Raw genomic sequence first — 22,120 nt, 5'->3', positions numbered from 1 at the left:
CCCGGTTTCACAGACAAGGCTTAAGCCTAGTCCTAGACTAAAATGGAATTCTGAGCTGTTTCAACTGAAAGAAACTTGCACTGACTGATCTTAAAATATATCGATGGCTTTGTTTTGTCTCGAGGTGCACACCAGTAATGTTTTAAGGCACCAACCTTGTTTTTTTTAGTTGGTAACTTACTCAAATGTAGTCAATAAAATGGTTTAGCTATTATATAAGACAGTCAAAGAGTTATTTTATCTTTTTGTAGTCAGTCACACTAACATAAATTGCATTAATTATAGCAGCATTATTTGGTTGTTTTTGTCAGGATTATTCTTTATATAAATCAACAAATCTACTGTTATACTTCACTGTAGATTTAAATATCACAAAAAACCTATTTTAATTTACTATTGAAGGCACTATGCTAATAGTATGTATTGGTGAAGAAAAAACTGTCTTATATAATTGTATAAATAATTAAATATATTTTTAATTGTTTTTCAACAATTAAATGGTCAACAAACCATTTAACATTATTTATTAATGCTGTTTTGTAGGATATTAATCCATGAAAACACACTGATGCAATAATAGCTTACAAACGAAAAAAAAGTTTTTTTTAATTAAATTGTATTCTTATTACTAGTATTTTTAAATACTCAATTTCAAGTCGAAATTCTGCAGATCTAGGTTGTTTAAAATATGTAAATTAGCAGATTTAGATTCAGATATTTCCATCTAACTTGCACTGTAAACAGCTGCTTTGATTGTAAATGTAGCGTTAAGTTTAAGGTAAAGATTCGGGTCTCCCCTCTTGATCCCTCAAAAAAAAAAAAAAAAATCCCATAAAATTTTGGAGAGTAGGATCTCCGCTCCCTCCTCCAGGGGGCGGGAGGGACATTATTCAACCCGGAACTGTGAATGTGATCAATTAGAACTCTCCGACAACTTTGAACGAAATGTAACAGCCGATCGTTCGAAAAGAATCAAATCACTGTCGCCGTTTCGCGCGAACAAAGCGCAGATGTTTATCCGCTCCGCGATCTCGCAGAGTGTGATTTTTTTCCCCCTGCTTTCCAACAGGTAAGACGACAGAAAATAACTTTTGTTCGAAACACTTTGGCTGCTACTCCTCTCGAACGCTAAATAAGTCAAAACAGATTTAAACGTGTAAATATTCATTTGTAAGTCGCTTTGGATAAAAGCGTCTGCTAAATGACTAAATAAATAAATATTTACATATACCTATTCGTTTTGCATTGGGAACTATTGTTACGAATAGAACAACGAAGCTTCAAACGCAAGTTTGTTTCTGTTGGTACTTGAAGGCTGTAAAACAGAGCGTTTCATATCGTTTAAATGCTCTGTAGGGTTTATATGCAAATAGTTTTTAATTGAATAAAACGGTTTCCCTATAAATCTTTTGTAGTACTTGATGTCAATTATTAGTGGATGAAATGCATAACCCCGCTCATTAAATCTTCAAACGTGACTAAAAATATTTCTAGCACATTTGGATGTGTTAAAGGAGAATTTGAATTAGAAATCCAATGAAACTTTGCAGTAAAAGTGTGCGATGTCTGCTTTGGAGGTTGTTGGTCTGTCAGAGGAAATTCCAGGCAGCCTGATTTCTTCCATTCACTCCCACTGGAGATCAGACTGTATCAGACATGCTCAGGGTCCAAAGGGCAAGAATCAGTCTGGAATGCTGTCAGTGGACCCTGAAGTTGTCCGTGTACCTCGACGGTTTCGTTCTTGTCGTAGCCATTTCTCAACCCCCCCAAAAATAGAGTGGCAGGAGGGCTATGCTGTCACAACTTCTCTCTGAGCTGGCTGAGGCATGCTGGGAATGGAGTCTGGGAAACACAAACATTCAGTGTGGGTCAGCAACTCTTACCAAAAGCCTTGTCTTACAAGTAATTTAATCAGCTTGAAAAAGCTCATTAATATGACGAGGTTTTCAATCATGTGCTTTAGATTAGTTAACTTCGAAGTTTTAGCTGAAATGTTGTTTTGGGCCCATTAGTGTATTTTATTGTCCAAGTTCAGTCAAAAAGCAGCTTTCCCTCTTCCATTGGGGAGTTTTCTGAGGACACATATGGAAGTACTTGAGTCTGTTTAACAGTTTGGAATAAAGCAGCCATGTGCTTGTGCGTATAGAAGTAGTTTCAGCCGCTGATGGCACACTCGTGGGCCGCCACAGTCTGTTCACTGACTGTCTGATGCGTATTGCTTGCAAAAATAAGAAAAGATGACTGAAATCACACGTTTCTTTCTGATTGGCTGACTTTAAAGGAGCATTCCTCCATAAAATGAAAATTCTGTTATCATTTACTCACCCTCATGTTGTTCCAAACCTGTGTGACTATGTGATATCTCAATGTTGTTTGTTCATACAGTGGAAATCATAGGGGCCATAATGGTTTTGGACCCCCTTGTACTATAAATGGTTAAATATAAAGAAAATACATGTTCTTCAAACTATCTGCTTGTGTTTTCCACAGAAAAAAGAAAGTCACGCAGGTTTGGAATGACATGATTACTGTATTTTTGTTTTTGACTGGGCTGTTCCTTGAAGTTACATGCTTAAAAATGCACCGGGCAGCTACTATGAACCTTTGAGGAAGAGGAATTTGTAAGGTTATTATTGACGTCAAAACCTTGAATGATAATGACAGATTTGTTTAACACTTAGCAGCAAGTTGGATATTCATGAGCAGTACTGCATTTTCTGTATAGTTTATTTATACTTAAAATAAAATGTACTTTTTTGTGATGAGCAGAAGATAGAAATTCATACAGGTTTGGAATGACGTGAAGGTAAATACTGACAGAACTTTTTTTTTGAATTTTGATCACTTTAACATTCTGTATCACTTTTCACTATAGGATGGTGTGTAAAATAAACTCTGGTTGGTCTAGACTTATTCTAGTCTTAAAGAGATACTTCATCCAAAAATGAAAATTCTGTCATTATTTACCTCCTCTCAAGTTGTTCCAAACCTGAATGAGTTTGTTTCTTCTGCTGAACACAATGAAGAATGTGAATAACCGAACAGTTGATGGTCCCCATTGACTTCCATAGAATGGAATAAAATACTATGGGAGTCAAAGAAGACCAGCAACGCTTTGTGTAAATGATGACAGATTTTTCATTTTTGAGTGAACTATCCCTTTAAGGCTGATAGTCACAAGTGTAGGAGACAAGTGGAAAATAAGAGCACTTGCTATACCATTAATCCCAGCATGCTGACGTATTTTAACATAAAGCACAACCTGAGAGAGACACAAGTTCTCTTTTAAAAGAGGAAGACGGTAAACACAGAACATACAGTCAGCCTGGAAATAGAATTAGTAACACATTTGGCATCCTAGTGCTTGTCCACACTCTTCACCTCAGTGGCATTTAGTATGTTTTGTAATATTTCAGTATTTATGTTTGGTTGGCATATTTCATACACTTTGAAATGAAAGGTATGTAACATTAAACCCTGTATAATGTGTTTGTACTCATTCTTTGAATACTTGTAGGCTGATTTTAGTGTTTATTTCCTGATTTTTCTCTTTCAAGGTTGTAGACATTAATTTCTCAACATGCCGCAACAAAAGGATATAGTAAAGATTGCCATTCAGATGCCGGGCGCATACCCGCAGCTCATTCAGCTAGACCAGGTGAGCCGCTGTGTACTTCCTGTCATAAAGAGGATGTTGACCAGTGTGCATGCAACACAGCAAAACTTGTTGGTAATCAGCATTTGAGGAATAAAAATACTGTTTATTCAGTATCATACTGAAGTTCACAGATACATTTCATAAAGACAAAGGGATTTATGCAAATGAGGAAGTCTGAATACTATAGATCTGAGTTTTGAGAAACTGATTATGAATTCTTGCTTACAAGTGCAAGATATGTAGAAAGTTTTGTAATAACATTTCCTGCTAAATTAAAATTAGAGATGATACATTTATGTAAAAGAACAATCTAGTGATCATTTCATGTGATTTTCTGTATTTTATCAGAATTATAACATAATATTCTCACTTGTAACAACCTGTTTTAAGTAAAAGTGAAATTATATACTAAACATTCCCAGCCAATGCATTTCCTTGGGCAAGTCGGACTCGTAATCCAAAGGTTGTGAGTTCGAGTCTCGGGCCGGCAGGGATTGTAGGTGGGGGGAGTGAATGTCCAGCGCTCTCTCCACCCTCAATACCACGACTGAGGTGCCCTTGAGCAAGGCACCGAACCCCCAACTGCTCCTTGGGTGCAGTTAAAATACAGGAAGCCTGTATTTTAGGCTATAATAACTTATTTCTGAAATAAAATGAATGTAATGGATATAATGTATTTTTTTTTTAAATAATTTTTATTTGGACTGAAATATTTTTAACGCCAGGACTTGATTTTTAATGAAGTGAGACCAGATTTAGTTTTTCAGACAAACCTTTTTATTAAATTTATATATATATATATATATATATATAATTATTATATTTTTTTTTTTTGGCGCTTTCACCTTTATTATAATAGGACAGATCAGAACTGACAGGAATCAAAGTAGGAGAGAAATAGGGGGCGGGATCAGGAAAGGTCCTCGAATCGGGATTCAAACTCGAGACGCCCATAGCGCAATTGCCCACAAGGCTATCGGTAATGACTAATAATGACTCTTATTTTATTTTTATTTCTTGTTTATTATAGTTTGTTTGTTTATTTATTAATTCACTCTTTATTTTTCTCATGTTTCTTGCATAAATATAGCTGTATAATTTTTATTTGCATGTTTTTTTTAAAGGGTTTGTAAGAATTTTGTCAGCTAAAGACAGTTAATGAATTCTTACAAATGACTTCTTACAAATCATAACCAATTAGTTCATTCTCAGTTGTTTTGAATGCGCTCCGTTTGAAACGATAGGGTGGACAAATGCTGAGCGTATTTGCTATCTTCAGAGGCTTTGATCCCATTGTTTGGGACGTCTTAACAGAATGTGTTATTGTCTTAAAGAAGCTCTCCTTTGGTTTTTCAAAACCATGAGATGACAGGGCTGAAATATGAATGAACCTGATTGGTGCTTAAGGATTAGTTAGAAAGAACCTCAAACACCCGATGACCTTCCCTCCTGCACTTTCTCGCCGTCCCAAACGCCTCCATTCGCTGCCAGCCTGTGCACCACAAATTATAGGCCACTGATTGGTCTACCACAGAACACCAAAATTTCTGATCGGTGAGCCGCAGGAGCTGCCACAAATGATGAGATATTCCAGATGTTGACTTGGGAGAAGCTTTTCCCTTCCTGTTGTGTCACTTGTTTTGTTTTGGTTGAAATGCTTTATGATGAATGAGTGAGCGAACGTTTAATTAGAATGAATAATTCTGTTAATATGAAATATTAATAATACATATCACTCGGTTTTGGGGAGCTATTATAGTATTTATTAATATTGAATTAGCTTTTATTTTTATCATTTCAGTTTTCATTTTCATTTAGTAATTTAGTTTATGTATGTGCACATCATTCGTTATTATTATTTTTTAAATATATTTATATTTAGCTAAAATCCCATTTTGTTTTAGTATTAGTTGTTTTAGTCCTTTAGTTTATTTCATTTAGCTGCTAAGCCAATATTTAACTTTTTTGTTTAAGTTTGTTCTTTATCTAATATGTTTTATTTCAGCTTTATTTGAATTGACCTAAAACAATTGATAATATTTTCATTTTAGTTTACAATTACAAAACTGTTTTCCTTATTTAAAAAAAATCAATATAAAAACCTTGGAAAAATATCAAAGTGACATTTAATTCAGAAATGACTCCTCATAAAGCAGTTGTATTCAAGTCATTGCATGTATGAACTGCATTTTTTATGTATTTTGTGAATCGATCCAGACAAAGAATTAGCATCACCTCATTGACCCTTGCTCACATTTTGTCATGTTAGCTAATGTACACTTAACACATTTCATAATTGTCTCTTATTTCAGAAAAAGCCCCTCACTTCTGTCATAAAAGAGGTTTGCGACAAGTAAGTGTGTGTTTTTGAGGTGTCTGTGTGTTTTTCTATTGCTGAAACATCCATGTATATGTTTCCATGATGTAAAATACCTGTTTTTGTAAAGGGTGTTGTGTTATTTTTAAAGGTGGAATCTTCCGGGTCCTGACAACTATGCTCTGCAGTATGCAGATGGGATCCAGACATATATCACTGAATCTGTAGGTCATTTCCACCTTAATCAAACCATTGTATAACTTTGTGTATGAGCTTGTTAGTGTCTGTGTGTTGACTTTAGTCCAGTAATGTGTGTGCTTCACTTATCTGATGGTGTATATTTGTTGTTGATCTCGGGTGGAGTCAGACATGGTTGTTTGTCTGTCTGTATCGTGAGGATGTAGCTGAGAGCTGATGAAAGTGTGTAATATGATGAATCTGTATGCGTGGGAATGAAGTGAGAGTGTGGAGATTGAGAGTTCTTGAATTACAGTTGTGCACATAAACCACCAAGCCTTGGTCTGCATCCCAAATGGGCTTTTGGACACCCTAAGTAGAGCCCTTCAAATACCAGCGTCATCAAGCAGCATCTGTAGCAGATTTCCAGACGCTTACTCTGAGAGTTTAAAATGAACTGGAATAAGGATGCAATACTATAAACAAAAACTACACAACGTGAATCATCTGCCATATTTAATCAGCACTGTACTAAAGACTGTCTGTCTGCCTCTGTCTTAATTGACTATTCTTTATTTCTTTCTTTTCTCCATCCATCTGTCTTTCTTTATTTTTTCTTTCTTTCTTGTTCTTTCTCTATATGTCTTCCTTTCTTCTTTATTTTCATTCAATTCCCCCCCCAAAAAATGACTGTCTTTCTTTCTTTTTTCTTTATCTCTGTCTCTCTGTATGTATGTCTTTATTTATTCTTTCTTCTCAATTAAAAAAATATATATATTTTCCTTTCCTTTCTTTCTTTCTCATTCAGTTAAAAAAAATCTTTCTTTCTTTCTGTATGGCTGTCTGTGTCTGTCTTGCTTGCTTTTTTTATTTATTTTTGAATCAGTTTTTTACATTCTGTCTTTATCTGTATCTAGCTTTCTGTTTGTTTTTGTCTTTTTTTGGTTTCATGCTGTGTCCATCTGTCTCTTTATTGCATGCATTTGTGCTAGTGATAATGATGTCTAATAATAACGGTATCATTTCCTGTACACTGACTGTTGGCTGCTCTTTTACTTTTGTTCTAGAACCGCCTAGACATCAAAAACGGCAGCATCCTGCGTTTAACCAAAGCACCAGTGAGTGTCACACAACCTCATGTGCCCAAAATGGTCATTTTGCAACCAGAGTTTGACAGCGACCGTATTTAACTTACATAGTGTATCTAAACTCATCTGTTCACTCAGTCTGTGTTAGATTCAAATGTACACAACCACAGTACCGTGTAATGGCCATGTTTTGTCGCTCAGTGACTTATACCACTGTGTTTGACAGGGCCGTTGTGCTGAAGATCTGTATAAAGGCATTCAGAGTTCAGACTCCGGCGTGCGCTGTGACTCTCTCAAGCTTCTGGCCGATGTCTCCACTGACATCACATTCGCTCAAGAGTTTATCAGCCGTGATGGACACTCTCTGCTCGTCAAGATAGTAGAGGACGCTCACGAGTCAGTTTCCTGCCTGTCTTTGACGCATTTCTATGGTTTGGACTGTTGTATTACAGCATAAATGTAAGATTAAACTAGTGAAAGTGTTGTTGTTTTTTGTGCAGGTCTCCTCTGATAATGACACACACTCTTACTGCTTTCATGGAGCTCATGGATCATGGCATTGTGTCCTGGGAGAATTTGTCCAGTGTCTTTATCAAAAAGGTACTAAAGCTACACATACACTTCAACTCCATAATACAGTAAGAACACTGTAACAATTCAGCCGTATCCATCTTTATTTCATGACTTACTAAATACTTGATTCTGATTGGTCAGTTGCTGCATTCTGCACATTTTTATAGAATTCTCTTTGCATAATGACCGCCAAAGTGTTTTCCAATCTTATGTCAATCTGAAAACTGTTTAAACTGTTTATTAATTGTATTTATTATTTAATAAGTATTATATATTGTATTTATTATTTAATAAGTTAGTTAATTAATAAATAAAAGAGTAAAATAAGTATGAAAAGTGTTTCATTAAATAATAAGAACCTATTGATGATAACGATGAAAATAAGTCACAATAAGTTGTTTAATTATTTATTATAATACCCCTTCAGGCTAATTCAAAATACATTGTCAGACATGTCTGTTTATATTGTGATGCATTATATGAGCCTCATACTAATAGATATCTTTTACAAAATGCAAAGCGCGTTTGAAGCATTTTCTCTCTTTTCTCTCCCCGGGCGCCGCAGCATTGGCTGCCCACTGCTCCGGGTGTGTGTTCACAGTGTGTTTGTGTGTCTTCACTTCTCACTGCTGTGTGTGGGCACTTGAATGGGTTAAATGCAGAGCACAAATTCCGAGTATGGGTCACCATACTTGGCCACACGTCACTTCCTTTACTTCCTTCCTTTCCTTTCTGCATCTTAAATGGTTACCTAGTTGCCTATATCTATTTTTATCTGTTTACTTGTGTTCGTTTTTCAGATCGCCAGTTTTGTGAATGCAAAGGCTCTGGACACATCTATCCAGCAGGTGTCGCTGGCTATCCTGGAGAGCATGGTGCTCAGCAGCAGCAGTCTGTTTAATGAGGTCAAACAAGAAGTCACCCTGGAAAGACTCATTTCCCATCTGCAGGTGTACGTTCAGAAGAGCGCTTGCTTTAACTGTTTGCAGTACTACCAGTGTTTATTTTATGGGTGTGAAAGAGGAACTACAATATTTGAGGGTGTGAAGTACACCGCAGTAATGACAGTAGATGACAATAAAGACTCTATATTAAGGTTTGAAAACAGTGACTAACATAGTTTCATTGGTACATTTTTATAGTTTCACAAATTAACATCAACAACTGTTGTTGTTATATAGTATTATCATTAGTAATCAAATTGCTTAACAGTTGCATTACATTCAAAGTGCATTTCAAGAGAGATTTATTTCTAGAGGGTGTCATTGTCTTCTTTTCTGCGTAACACAAATAAACGTTATTTCCCTTTGTCATGCAAGTGAATGTTACTTCCTGTTTCTGGAAAATACCTTCTGGTTTAGCTCATCATAGATATTTAGCATGTGTTGAATTTTTAAATCAGCATTCTACATCAACATAAATGTTTCAGTTTCTCTGCTTTTGTCTAATGTACCGTAGAACAAACCAGCAGCTGCAGACTAAGGCCATGGCTCTGCTGATGGCGATGCTGCTGGCTGGTGGCGAGGCAGACAGACAGGTGAGGGGTTGAGAGACCGGTGAGAGGTTGAGAGGGTTTTGTTTTGTCTCGCTGATGGTTTTGGTTTTGCTGCCACTGTCTGTTGCGATAAAAAATAGTGCTAGCAAAATAAGTTCCCTTTATTAGTTAAAGGCTAATCATTGGTGTTTGAGAACCGTTTTGCTAGTAGAAAAATTCTATTAGGAGTGTGATCCAAATTTGCCATCACAGAAATAAATTACATTTCAAAAGATATTAAAATAGACAACAGTTGTTTTAACTTGTAATAATATATCACAATAATTCAGTTTTTACTGTATTTTTTGACCAAATAAATTTGATAAAAAATGTATAGCTGCATAATTTATATTCTTGTGCAGGCAATTGATTTTGGACTCAGATGCAAATAAATAAATATATTATATATTTTATATATATATATATATATATATATATACACATACACAACATTTTTGCAAGGTGTTTCTGATTAGTTGTTGCTGTCAAACGATTAATCGCATCCAAAATAAAAGTTTGTTTACATAATATGTGTGTATATTTATTATGTATATATAAATACACACACATGCATGTATATATTTAAGAAAAGTTTTATATTTTTATATTAAATATATTTATATATAATATAAATATAAATGAATGCACATAAATACATGTAAATATTTTCAAAATATATACTGTATGTGTGGGTATTTGTATATACATAATAAATATACACAGTACACACATTATGTAAACAAACTTTCTTTGGATGCGATTAATCGCGATTTAACCATTTGACAGCAGTAATTTACATATATATTTATATTCATATAATTTATATATAAATATATTTAATATATAAACTTAACATTTTTCTTAAATATATATACATGAATGTATGTGTGTATTTATGTATACATAATAAATAAACATTACACACATTTTATGTAAACAAAACTTTTATTTTAGATGTGATTAATCCCGATTAATCATTTGACAGCACTATTTCTGATTCTTCTGTCTTTCTGATTTTAAATTTGAAATCATTTCAGGAGTTCTTTGATTTTCTTGAGAAGAGGAACCTACGCCAATACATTCACAAGGTGTGAGAAAGTTTTGAACCTCTAGATCATTCATGCAATACTTCCTGTTACACTGAACATGTCCCATTGGATTACAGTCAGAATAAACAGTAAATATCATGTATCTTACTTTGATGCTGTTTGCAGAACATCATCCACAGCTCTAGTTCAGTAGGAGATGAGATGGCCCACTATCTGTATGTGCTGCAGACGGTCCGTCTGAACCACCTAGAGGCCCGTATGAGGACGCCTCTGGACTCCTACAACCAGGTTTACTTTCATTCTGCATCTTCATTTGATTATTGAGTTGCTTAGCGCACCTTTATTTCTCACACAAGCATTTCTCTGGTATCCTGCAGGAGCAGAGGGACATGCTTCACGGGCTCAGGCAGGCCGCGTTTGAGACAGAAAGCGAGAGCGGTCTGAGTAACGAACGTAGACGTTCTCTCTGCGCTAAAGAGTTTAAGAAACTCGGCTTCTCTGTGAGTACAACAAAAAATGTTTTAGAGTGAAAGTGTGAATATTGCACCACAACAAACCTCAAAGCTTAAATTCGAGTGTGTTTGTGTGTGCCAGAATAACAGTAATCCTGGTCAGGACCTGAGCCGGTGTCCTCCGGGTCTCCTGGCATTGGACACCATGGCGTATTTTGCCTCCCGTTACCCTGATGCTTACAGCAGGGTGAGTGAGCCCAATTGGATATTAAATTATCTAATGCAGAAAAATATTTGAATGTCACTATAATAGTATGTATCGGCCCATACGTCTTTGTTTCTCTGTCTCAGTTTGTGCTGGAGAACAGCAGCAGAGAGGACAAGCACGAGTGTCCGTTTGCCCGCAGCAGCATTCAGCTGACCCTCATCTTGTGCGAGATCTTGCGCATCGGAGAACCCCGTGAGTGAATTGACACAGCGCTAGAGATTGTGGCAATGATCAGATGATTTTAGAGCTTTGGTTATGGACTGATGGGGAAAAACAATGTTTTGATATGACTTCATCACTTGAAATTTTGCACACTGGAAACTTTTGTTATATTTATGTATGCATACATACATGCACAAATATTTCTATTTTCTCGTTCAACTCATTTCACTCTTGTCTTTTCCGCAGCCTCTGAGACCGGTTCAGACTATCATCCCATCTTCTTTGCTCAGGACCGGCTGCTGGAGGAGCTTTTCTGCATCTGCATTCAGCTCCTCAACAAGACGTGGAAGGAGATGAGAGCCACGCAGGAGGACTTTGATAAGGTAGATCATCACCGCCACCATCTCTTTGCTGATAGGGAATTTTTCACATCCTCTGTGTTGTTCAGAGAAGTGAAACTAAACTGTATTTTACTGTATTTTTCCCTTCTGAAATCCACAATTTTGCACCAAAAAACACAATTTGTTTTACATTTGCTTTTTCCATCCTCTCGCTGACCAGTGTTACTGCTAACTACAATTATTCTAATATTTTTTTAATTAAAATAATACTGGAATAAAATGACAAATATTAGACACAAAATTTAAACTTAAAAAAAAAACTTACTTTATTTACTTAGTTACCAACCAAGACATTTCTAATTTTCATAAGTTGAATTACTAAAATTACTAAAGTTCAAATTTGACAAATAAATTAAAGTAAAATGTAATTTTTTTTATCAAGTATATAAACACTTTTTTTTTGACTGAATATGTAATATAACATTCTTATTAAAGGCAGCTATGGACATCATTAAAATAGTCCATGTGACATCAGTGGTTCATCAGTGGAACCTACGAGAATAATTTTTGTGTGCAAAGAAAACAAAAATAACGACTTTATTCAACATGGACTATTTTAACGATGTCCTTACTACTGGATTTCATCAAAAAATATCTTAACTTTTGTTCCAAAGATGAACAAAGGTCTTACAGTTTTGCGCTTAATGACTAAACTTAAATTTTTGGGTGAACTATCCCTTTAAAGAAAGTCATAAGAAAGCTAGTGTATTTTTAAAGTTTAATTGGCCATTATTTTAAAATCAAAGAGTATTTATCACTTCTTGAAAGCATTAATTTGCTTTTGAATCACACAACAGACGTATCTGAGAAGTGACCAGCTGCAGCAGTGATTTTATAGTTTATAGAACAAATGGATATTGATCGGTTCATCTGGACGTGTCGGAGAAACATCAAGCTAGTGGAATGACAAGCATGCTGCTCCTCGACCAAAGCGCCAGACTCCTTTTTTAAAGTGCTTTTGTGTATATTAACATTCCATAAATTGTTCCGTCTCCTTTTCTGATGTTAAAGAAAGCTTCCTTACTCCAGCCCAAACTATTCACTACTCCGTTTAATAACCACTTTCAGGCCATAAACCCCCGTGACCTTTGGGATAGAGCGAGCGTCCAGCTGACCGGCCTGTCTTTTGTTTTCGCTGATCGTTGCCCCCACCACACCAACCTCGTGGCCAGGGACTTTATAAAGGGGTATTAGAGGAACAAAAGGAATCCCGCTCCCTCGCAGAAATACACATCAGCAGTAAACCACATCCCAAAAATAGCATGTTAAAATAGTATTTTCAGTGTATAAAGTGCCCTTTTTGTCTTTGTTCTGGAAGGTTTTTTGGAAACATTAACGTGTTAAACGTAGCTCGTGTTTTACGATTCAAGGGTTTTCTTAACGTCAAACCTGAGAAAAGTAGTTAAAGCTGAACTCTTGTTTCACCTCAGAAGGGGAATTATTCTCACTGTGTGTGTTTTCTAATAACTTACGCACTTAACCGCCTTTTTTCCTTCTTTCTTTGCACCCTGACTGTGCTGTTTCTCTTTAACGACCGTTAATAGTTGCTGGCATATTGCTATTGCCGGCTGGTTTGCTGAGGCCTGTGATGTGAAGTGTGTGTGAGTTTATTGGTGGGCATCTAGAAGGGAGGGACCATACACTCTCTCTAACACATATACACACACACACTCACTCAGTGTCGCTGTGGTTGTGAGGGGACTGCAGCTGCTGCTTTCACTACAGCTGAGGTAGGATGAGTGTTTTGTCTCTGTGTTGAATAAAATGGAATAAATATTTTAGTTTTATTAAGCAACTTATGGCGGAAGATGTTGATGATGTGATGTGGCTGTCAGTATGTTGATATGTACAGGTGCTGGTCATAAAATTAGAATATCATGAAAAAGTTGATTTATTTCAGTAATACCATTCAAAAAGTGAAACTTGTATATTGGATTCATTCATTACACACAGACTGATATATTTCAAATGTTTATTTCCTTTCATTTTGATTATTATAACTGACAACTAATGAAAGTCCCAAATTCAGTATCTCAGAAAATTAGAATATCAATTAAGACCAATGCAAAAAAAATGATTTTTAGAAATGTTAGCCAACTGAAAAGTATGAGCATGTACAGCACTCAATATTTAGTTGGGGCTCCTTTGGCCTGGATTACTGCAGCAATGCGGCGTGGCATGGAGTCGATCAGTCTGTGGCACTGCTCAGGTGTTATGAGAGCCCATGTTGCTCTGATAGTGGCCTTCAGCTCTTCTGAATTGTTGGGTCTGGCGTATTGCATCTTCCTCTTCACAATACCCCATAGATTTTCTATGGGGTTAAGGTCAGGCGAGTTTGCTGGCCAATCAAGAACAGGGATACCATGGTCCTTAAACCAGGTACTGGTAGCTTTGGCAGTGTGTGCAGGTGCCAAGTCCTGTTGGAAAATGAAATCTGCATCTCCATAAAGTTGGTCAGCAGCAGGAAGCATGAAGTGCTCTAAAACTTCCTGGTAGACGGCTGCGTTGACCTTGGACCTCAGAAAACACAATGGACCAACACCAGCAGATGACATGGCACCCCAAACCATCAATGACTGTGGAAACTTTACACTGGACCTCAAGCAATGTGGATTACGTGCCTCTCCTCTCTTCCTCCAGACTCTGGGACCTTGATTTCCAAAGGAAATGCAAAATTTACTTTCATCAGAGAACATAACTTTGGACCACTCAGCGGCAGTCAAGTCCTTTTTGTCTTTAGCCCAGGCAAGATGCTTCTGACGCTGTCTCTTGTTCAAGAGTGGCTTGACACAAGGAATGCGACAGCTGAAACCCATGTCTTGCATACGTCTGTGCGTGGTGGTTCTTGAAGCACTGACTCCAGCTGCAGTCCACTCTTTGTGAATCTCCCCCACATTTTTGAATGGGTTTTTTTTTCACAATCCTCTCCAGGGTGCGGTTATCCTTATTGCTTGTATACTTTTTTTCTACCACATCTTGTCCTTCCCTTCGCCTCTCTATTAATGTGCTTGGACACAGACCTCTGTGAACAGCCAGCCTCTTTAGCAATGACCTTTTGTGTCTTGCCCTCCTTGTGCAAGGTGTCAATGGTCGTCTTTTGGACAACTGTCAAGTCAGCAGTCTTCCCCATGATTGTGTAGCCTACAGAACTAGACTGAGAGACCATTTAAAGGCTTTTGCAGGTGTTTTGAGTTAATTAGCTGATTAGAGTGTGGCACCAGGGGTCTTCAATATTGAACATTTTCACAATATTCTAATTTTCTGAGATACTGAATTTGGGACTTTCATTAGTTGTCAGTTATAATAATCAAAATGAAAGGAAATAAACATTTGAAATATATCAGTCTGTGTGTAATGAATGAATCTAATATACAAGTTTCACTTTTTGAATGGTATTACTGAAATAAATCAACTTTTTCATGATATTCTTTTTTCATGATATTTTATGACCAGCACCTGTATATTGTTTGAGTAGTATTGTAGAAATTTATATTATTTAACTCTCTTTTGCTTGAGTTTGATAACAAGCCCAGTTTCTTTACATTGCAAGCATGCTTTTTAAATGGTTAATAGTGAAGGGATAACTTTAAAAAATGCCTTTTTAAAAATATTTTTCAAGCTTTTTCAGGTATTGTGCAGCACTCAGAAAAGCAAACAACATAAATGGCATTAAAATGCATAATTTTTTAATGAATAACCTTCACAATAAACTGTTTAGGAATCATATTTTGTCATATTTTAACATGCTAAAATGAAATAAACATTTATTACATTATATTTAAAATCTACCAAAAATGTGTGAGTGACAAAGAGGTAACAATCAAATGTTAACTGGCCAAGTTTATTTATTTGACGATTCATTAATCTAAAAATCACTGATTACGTAAACTTAGTTATATATCAGTCTGTCGCATATATGATGATAAAAGGTCAAGGTCAGTCTTTTTTTATTTTTAGCAAGGGAGAATTAAATTGATCAAAAGTGACCGTAACCATTTCTATTTCAAATAAATTATTTTAAACTTTCTATTAATCAAAGAAGCCTGTTAAAATGCTATCACAGTTTCTAAAAAAGTTATATCATCAATTCAGTTTTCCTGTTTTCAAAAATATCAGGACTTGAATAATACACTTACCTGTTTTCCTTAATGTGGTTTTCTATAATATCTCTCAGGACCAAAACATGTAAAAGATCTCAGCATTGACCTTTTAAGTCTGAAGTGAGCAGTCTCTCTGTCGGCGAGCGTTTACCCTCTTCCAGCTGAGCGAGTGTGTCATTGCAGTTCTGTCTGTGTCACAGCTGGACGCTCACTAGAAGAAAGACCCATCATTTCAGTGTCCGTTTCTCCTCCCCTGCTGGTTTATTCACGCTTCCCCATCTCCTTCATTTCTCTTGACCTGAAGCCCAGAGACATGTTGTTGAGGGGTGAGCAAGGTTAAGCGGTCTGTGTGTGTGAGTTTATTGGAAGAGACAAGACACGCTGTGCGACTTTTTCAGACAATCACACACATTGCAAACATAACACATCAGTTTGTTTTCTAATAATCAGATTTGATCTTGTTCTTTCTCTAAAGGTGATGCAGGTTGTCCGGGAGCAGATCACCAGGACTCTGTCCAGCAAACCCACGTCTCTGGAGCTCTTCAAGAATAAGGTGAACGCACTCAACTACAGCGAGATCCTCAAACTGAGACAGACGGAGAGACTCCACCAGGAAGAGACGCTTGCTCCACCTGTGCTGTAAGTAGTTTTTGAATCTTTGAATCAATTGCTTCATTAAATGATTCAAAGCTCAAAATCAGTATTAAAGCGGTAGTTCACCCAAAAAGGAAAATTTGGTCATTAATTAATCACCCTCATGTCGTTTCTAACCCGTAAGACCTTCGTTCATCTTCGGGACACTAAGATATTTTTGATGAAATCTGAGAGCTCTCTGACCCTCCATAGACAGCAACGCAACTGAAATGTTCCCAAGTCCAGAAACGTAGCAAGGAGATCATGTAGAAACTGATTCATGTACAGAGATAGTCACCCCCTAGTGGTGAACCATTGAAGTATCTGACCATTTCAAAACAGTTATGATGTAACACAGGCTTGTCTACGGAGTTTTTGCGGTTTGATCAATGGTCTGAAACAAATGATTCGAAGCAAAAGTTTCGAAATCACCTATCACTAACTTTACAGAGTATGTGACTGGCACATATCTGTCCATCACATGCATTTTCTTGTTGTCTTTGCCTTCAGTGAGCTGAAGGAACGTCTGAAGCCAGAGCTTCTGGAGCTCATCCGACAGCAAAGACTGAACCGTCTGTGTCACGGAACGCTCTTCCGGAAGATCAGCAGCCGACGGAGACAAGGTGAGACGCCAAGAACCTCTCAGACACCAGAAAATTCTGATCAGGATCTTCTGTCTGGAGTAATTGTCATTTGTTTATTTCAGACAAGCTGTGGTATTGTCGGCTCTCTCCTAATCACAAAGTCCTGCACTATGGAGATGTGGAAGTGGAGACGGAAATGCCCTCCATTGAGGCTCTTCAGGAAAAGAGTGAGTCTGACTGCTTTAGAATGAGCTCCGTTTTTGAGTAAGTGACCGTTGACCTTCGTCGAATAAATCATTTAATTTTGATATGCCCTTAGTTCCTGTCGCAGACATCAAGAATGTGGTAACAGGGAAAGACTGTCCTCACATGAAGGAGAACAAGGGAAAACAGACTAAGGTATGATGCTAATGTTCTTTTAGTGGTTTCTATTCATTCTTAAAATTCAAATAAAAATCTAAATTGATTCAATATTGTAATTCTAGGTGATCATTTATAATTTAAGATTATAATTTTTAAATTAGAAATATATATATATATATATATATCTTAAATCAATTAGTTATGTGGTGTAAATGAATAGATTAACACTTTTGTATTAATATTATTGCAATAATTTAAGAAATTAAAATCAGAATGACTAATTTTAATTATCTAAATGAAAATAAAATAAATGGTTAATAGTGAAGGGATAACTTTTAAAATACCTTTTAATTAAAAAAAAGCAAAACTCTATAGCAAAACTAAAATTATTTTGCATTTTTTAAGGTTGCATTTAACAGTGTTTTAAAGTGTTTTAAAAATTGAGTATTAGATGATTGCAATCTAAATGGAAAAATAGGAAAATTAGTATCTGAATATTGACTGATAAATGCTGATTAAAATCTGAGGATATTGGCCAATAATCAGTATAGTACCAATATATTGTGCATTCTTGAAATTGTGCATATTTATTTTTTTAATGCTTGGTCTTATTGTGAATAAATAATTGGTTTATTTAAAAAAAACAATTGGCTTTGTGATTTAATCAAAATTGAAACTGAACAATCTCAAAACAGGTGGTAAATTACCATAATGCATTAACTTTAAAACATTGGCTGTGCAAAAAATGTATAATTCAAAGGTTTTCTTGTTTCATTAGATGATAAAACTGAACTGTGTCCTGGTTTGTTTCGCAGGAAGTGTTGGACTTGGCTTTCAGCATCACATATGATGTTGAAGAGTATAGCTTGAATTTCATCGCCTCTTCTAGAACAGATGTGAGTTTAATGTATTTTTCCACTCCTGAACTGCTGGGAGCCTTCTGTTATTGTTAATTCAGTTCAAGCGTGCTAATTTAACTGACTGGGGTAATAAAAACAAGTATTATTTACCCAAAGTCCAATTTCATCTTTCGGTTCTTGTCCTCCAGTTCTGTCTATGGACTGACGGGCTCAATGTGCTCCTGGGTAAAGAGATGAGCAGCGAGAGCATGCGCAGCGAACTAGAGATTCTCCTCTCTATGGAAATCAAGCTCCGCCTCCTGGACCTGGAAAACGTGCCGATCCCAGACACTGCACCGCCAATCCCCAAAACACCCAGCAACTTCAACTTCTGCTACGACTTCAGCCAAGCAGAACAATAACGCGAGCCGAGTCGTAAGCGTGTGGTCAGCAGCGGTTACTGCATTGCTAAGACAAGAAACAACTGGAAATGGCCACTTGGTGGCAGCAGAAATGCAGGTTTCGGATTGGGAGACTTTATGATAGTATTACAGGGCTTGATATGAGAGAGAGAGAGAGCACTTTGTGCTTGTTGAACGCATTTATCTGTGGTGCCATGCTGTAATATAAGTGCCTGCAGTGAATAAGACAGTCTTGCATTGAGTGTTTTATCTAACGTGCCTTTTTTGTCAAATCTCATAATAGACCTGTCTGAAATTCTCAGGTCTGAACGCACACTTTTTGTGGTACTTTTCCCCTTTTTGACTTATTTAGCTTCTACCAAAATTGTACTAAAAGGCATTACATTAAGCAGCTTATTTGGAAGGGGGAAAAAAATCAAGTATGTTATAAACATTTGTACTTAATGTTGGCATCCTTATTCATTCCCTTCATGAGACTCAAAATGGTACTCGTCTAGTACGATGTTTTACAGTTTAACATTTATTACAATCGCCGATTAATAGTTTATCATGGAAAGAGTACTGATGTGCTTGGAACATTTCATGTTTCTGTTTATACTAATGCACTGATGGCATTACTGCATTGGCAGCATTTTCAAACAAGTCTGTAGCATTATTAGGTGCATATTAAAGGTCAGTGTGCTGGATTAAATAGGTACTGAAGTGGGATTAAGTTCCATATGGAAAATGGTTTGGAGATATTTTGGGTGTTGTTAGAGGAGTAGTTTGGCCAAGTGGTTTGGAGACCCTTTGAAAATTATCGGTGTGATTTTGATACTTTGAGCTTTGTCACATAATAATATTTTCAATTTACTTGATATATTTGAAATAGCCAGTTTCCCTTCAGTTCAAAATACCACTAGCCGTGTAGGATTCTACATCAGTGTTTTATATGGGAGATAATCATGTTTCTGTTTTAAAAAAGATTTGTGTTATCTGATTTCATTCACTGACTGTTTTGGCTAATGATCTAAATGTGGTTTCATCACCACATAAGCACTTCATAGTATGTTGATTTATAATGCAAACAATATATCAAGATAAAAATATATAATTAAAATATTCTGTGGTGCCATTGTAAAGTGCATTAATGGAGATGACGACTTTAATGTGTGGAAAATCTGCAGGATTTATATAAACACTTGTGTAAACAGCTGATTTTTTTTTTTTTTTTTTTTTGTGGTTTTCACAAATCTAATGACAATTGATCTAGCAAAAAAAAAAAACCATGTACTGTATTGTTTTGTATATAGCTTTCCTTGTTAAACTTCTGGTTTTACGTAACAATCTTGATCAACAATGTGGCCACTTTACCAGCTGACAATGGTACGTGATATTAATTCAAGATTTGTTTATCCTTTGTATGGAATAAAAGAATATATATTATTATAATAGTCTTACTGTCTTTTATTTAGTTTGTTCTTTCATTACAAATCAGGCACTGTTTCGCGTGAAGCCCGTGAGGAGAACTCAATAGAAAGGCTTTGCTATCATTTTGGTACGCTGTTGATTTATTAACGTCATAAACTTGAAATTAACTGTCACTACAACAGCATCTGCTAAAATGTTTTAATATAAACTGTGAATTAGAATATATGTAGATAGTATAATTCCACGTTTAAAACATGACTAATACTTTTAATTACAGGTTGAGTTAAGCAACAAATTGTATTATAAAACTAGACCTTTGAGCTTATTACTCAGTCTTTATAAGGCCACACTTTACAACTTCTGTGTTTTATCAGCACCAGAAGTTGTAAAGTGTGGCCTTATAAAGACTGCACATTCAAATCACAGTGGGATAAAAAAAAATTCTTACAAAATATTTATTGTCGTATACTGCCTGGAAGTAGAGTTTTATATCTACTAATCAATAGCAGATCATGTTTACAGTATTACTGGAGTCATTCGAAATGTTTGGACCCACAGATTCATTCAGAAGCAGTAATTCACCACATTAACTGCACAATTACAGTCCTATGCAAAACAATACAGCATTTAGGAATTGATTACTCATTCATACCTGAGCTAAAAGTGCTTTAAATATAATTTTAGTGTGCAGCAGTCGGGTTCCAGAAGTAAAGCTCTGTTCATTTTCTCCATAATGATAGTACAAAAACACAGATGACTGGATGATGCCACTTACTCGTTAGTTACTGCATCGCAGCAGGCCAGGAACAGATGCTGCAGTCTGAGGAGGAGCGGAAGGGCCCGCGCCATGCCCTGGTCACTGATCTGGGGACAGTGGCTGAGCGCCAGGCTGGTGAGGCTGCGGCAGTGATAGGCTACGGACACCAAGCTGTCGTCGCTGATCTCAGGCAGCATAGAAAGTGAGAGGTGCTGCAGGTCTGGGAACCGGAGTACCTGGGATGGCCAGGAACATTTTGACATCATATCCTGTGTCATTTTTTGAAAGTACATGCTTTAATCACTGAGGTACTGACCTGTGTGATACTGGTGTCAGTTAACTTGGAGCAGGCCGACAGTTCCAGTTCCTGAAGACCCCTGAGGGCCAAAAGAGACGCTCCCTCTTGGTGCTCCCTAAAGGTCCCGAGGTCCTCCTCGGTCACGAGACATGGCTTCTCCTGGAAAGGCAGGCTGGGAGGCTGGAAAAAGCCCATGTTCCCAAACGTCCTAGTAAAGCTTATGCCTTTATCCTCCTTCACATTTGGGGCATTTATGAGCTAACTGTGTGCAGTTATTATCGAAACATTATATATATGTTCTAAAAAACAGGGCAATCCCACCTCTTTGTCTCTTTGTTTTTTTTTTGTGGTTTTCACAAATCTAATGACAAAATTGATCCAGCAAAAAAAAAAAAAAAAACATGTACTGTATTCATTGTTTTGTATATAGCTTTCCTTGTTAAACTTCTGGTTTTACGTAACAATCTTGATCAACAATGTGGCCACTTTACCAGCTGACAATGGTACGTGATATTAATTCAAGATTTGTTTATCCTTTGTATGGAATAAAAGAATATATATTATTATAATAGTCTTACTGTCTTTTATTTAGTTTGTTCTTTCATTACAAATCAGGCACTGGTTGCACTGTTTCGCGTGAAGCCCGTGAGGAGAACTCAATAGAAAGGCATTGCTATCATTTTGGTACGCTGTTGATTTATTAACGTCATAAACTTGAAATTAACTGTCACTACAACAGCATCTGCTAAAATGTTTGAATTAAACTGTGAATTAGAATATATATATATATATATATATATGTAGATAGTATAATTCCACATTTAAAACATGACTAATACTTTTAATTACAGGTTGAGTTAAGCAACAAATTGTATTATAAAACTAGACCTTTGAGCTTATTACTCAGTCTTTATAAGGCCACACTTTACAACTTCTGTGTTTTATCAGCACCAGAAGTTGTAAAGTGTGGCCTTATAAAGACTGCACATTCAAATCACAGTGGGATAAAAAAAAAATGAAAAGACAAAAAAAAAA

The 22,120-nt window shown here is 36.3% G+C and overlaps 1 protein-coding gene across 1 annotated transcript; it reads left to right on the top strand.

The window, feature by feature from the left end:
* The first annotated feature begins 888 nt into the window (after positions 1-888).
* LOC306868404 (engulfment and cell motility protein 3-like) lies at positions 889-20,048 on the top strand. Its single transcript, XM_079414532.1, has 21 exons — positions 889-1,069; positions 3,558-3,658; positions 5,971-6,011; positions 6,127-6,199; positions 7,220-7,270; positions 7,467-7,636; positions 7,741-7,840; positions 8,614-8,765; positions 9,272-9,350; positions 10,385-10,435; positions 10,562-10,684; positions 10,774-10,896; positions 10,991-11,095; positions 11,200-11,308; positions 11,525-11,661; positions 16,255-16,418; positions 16,923-17,035; positions 17,119-17,223; positions 17,316-17,395; positions 18,175-18,255; positions 18,408-20,048. The coding sequence occupies exons 2-21, from the start codon at positions 3,581-3,583 to the stop codon at positions 18,618-18,620; spliced, it is 2,148 nt and encodes a 715-aa protein (XP_079270658.1). The 5' UTR covers positions 889-1,069; positions 3,558-3,580; the 3' UTR covers positions 18,621-20,048.
* Positions 20,049-22,120: the final 2,072 nt, after the last annotated feature.

Source organism: Barbus barbus, assembly GCF_936440315.1.
Source record: "Barbus barbus genome assembly, chromosome: 50".
Taxonomy (NCBI): domain Eukaryota; kingdom Metazoa; phylum Chordata; class Actinopteri; order Cypriniformes; family Cyprinidae; genus Barbus; species Barbus barbus.
This window is presented reverse-complemented; position numbering and strand designations above follow the sequence as displayed.

Bases quoted from the DNA above. Each gene is read 5' to 3' on its own strand.
- LOC306868404 (XM_079414532.1), top strand. From the start codon at position 3,581: ATGCCGCAACAAAAGGATATAGTAAAGATTGCCATTCAGATGCCGGGC. The intron at 10,685-10,773 runs GTTTACTTTCAT...GGTATCCTGCAG, and splicing joins CTCTGGACTCCTACAACCAG to GAGCAGAGGGACATGCTTCA. The intron at 17,036-17,118 runs GTGAGACGCCAA...TGTTTATTTCAG, and splicing joins CAGCAGCCGACGGAGACAAG to ACAAGCTGTGGTATTGTCGG.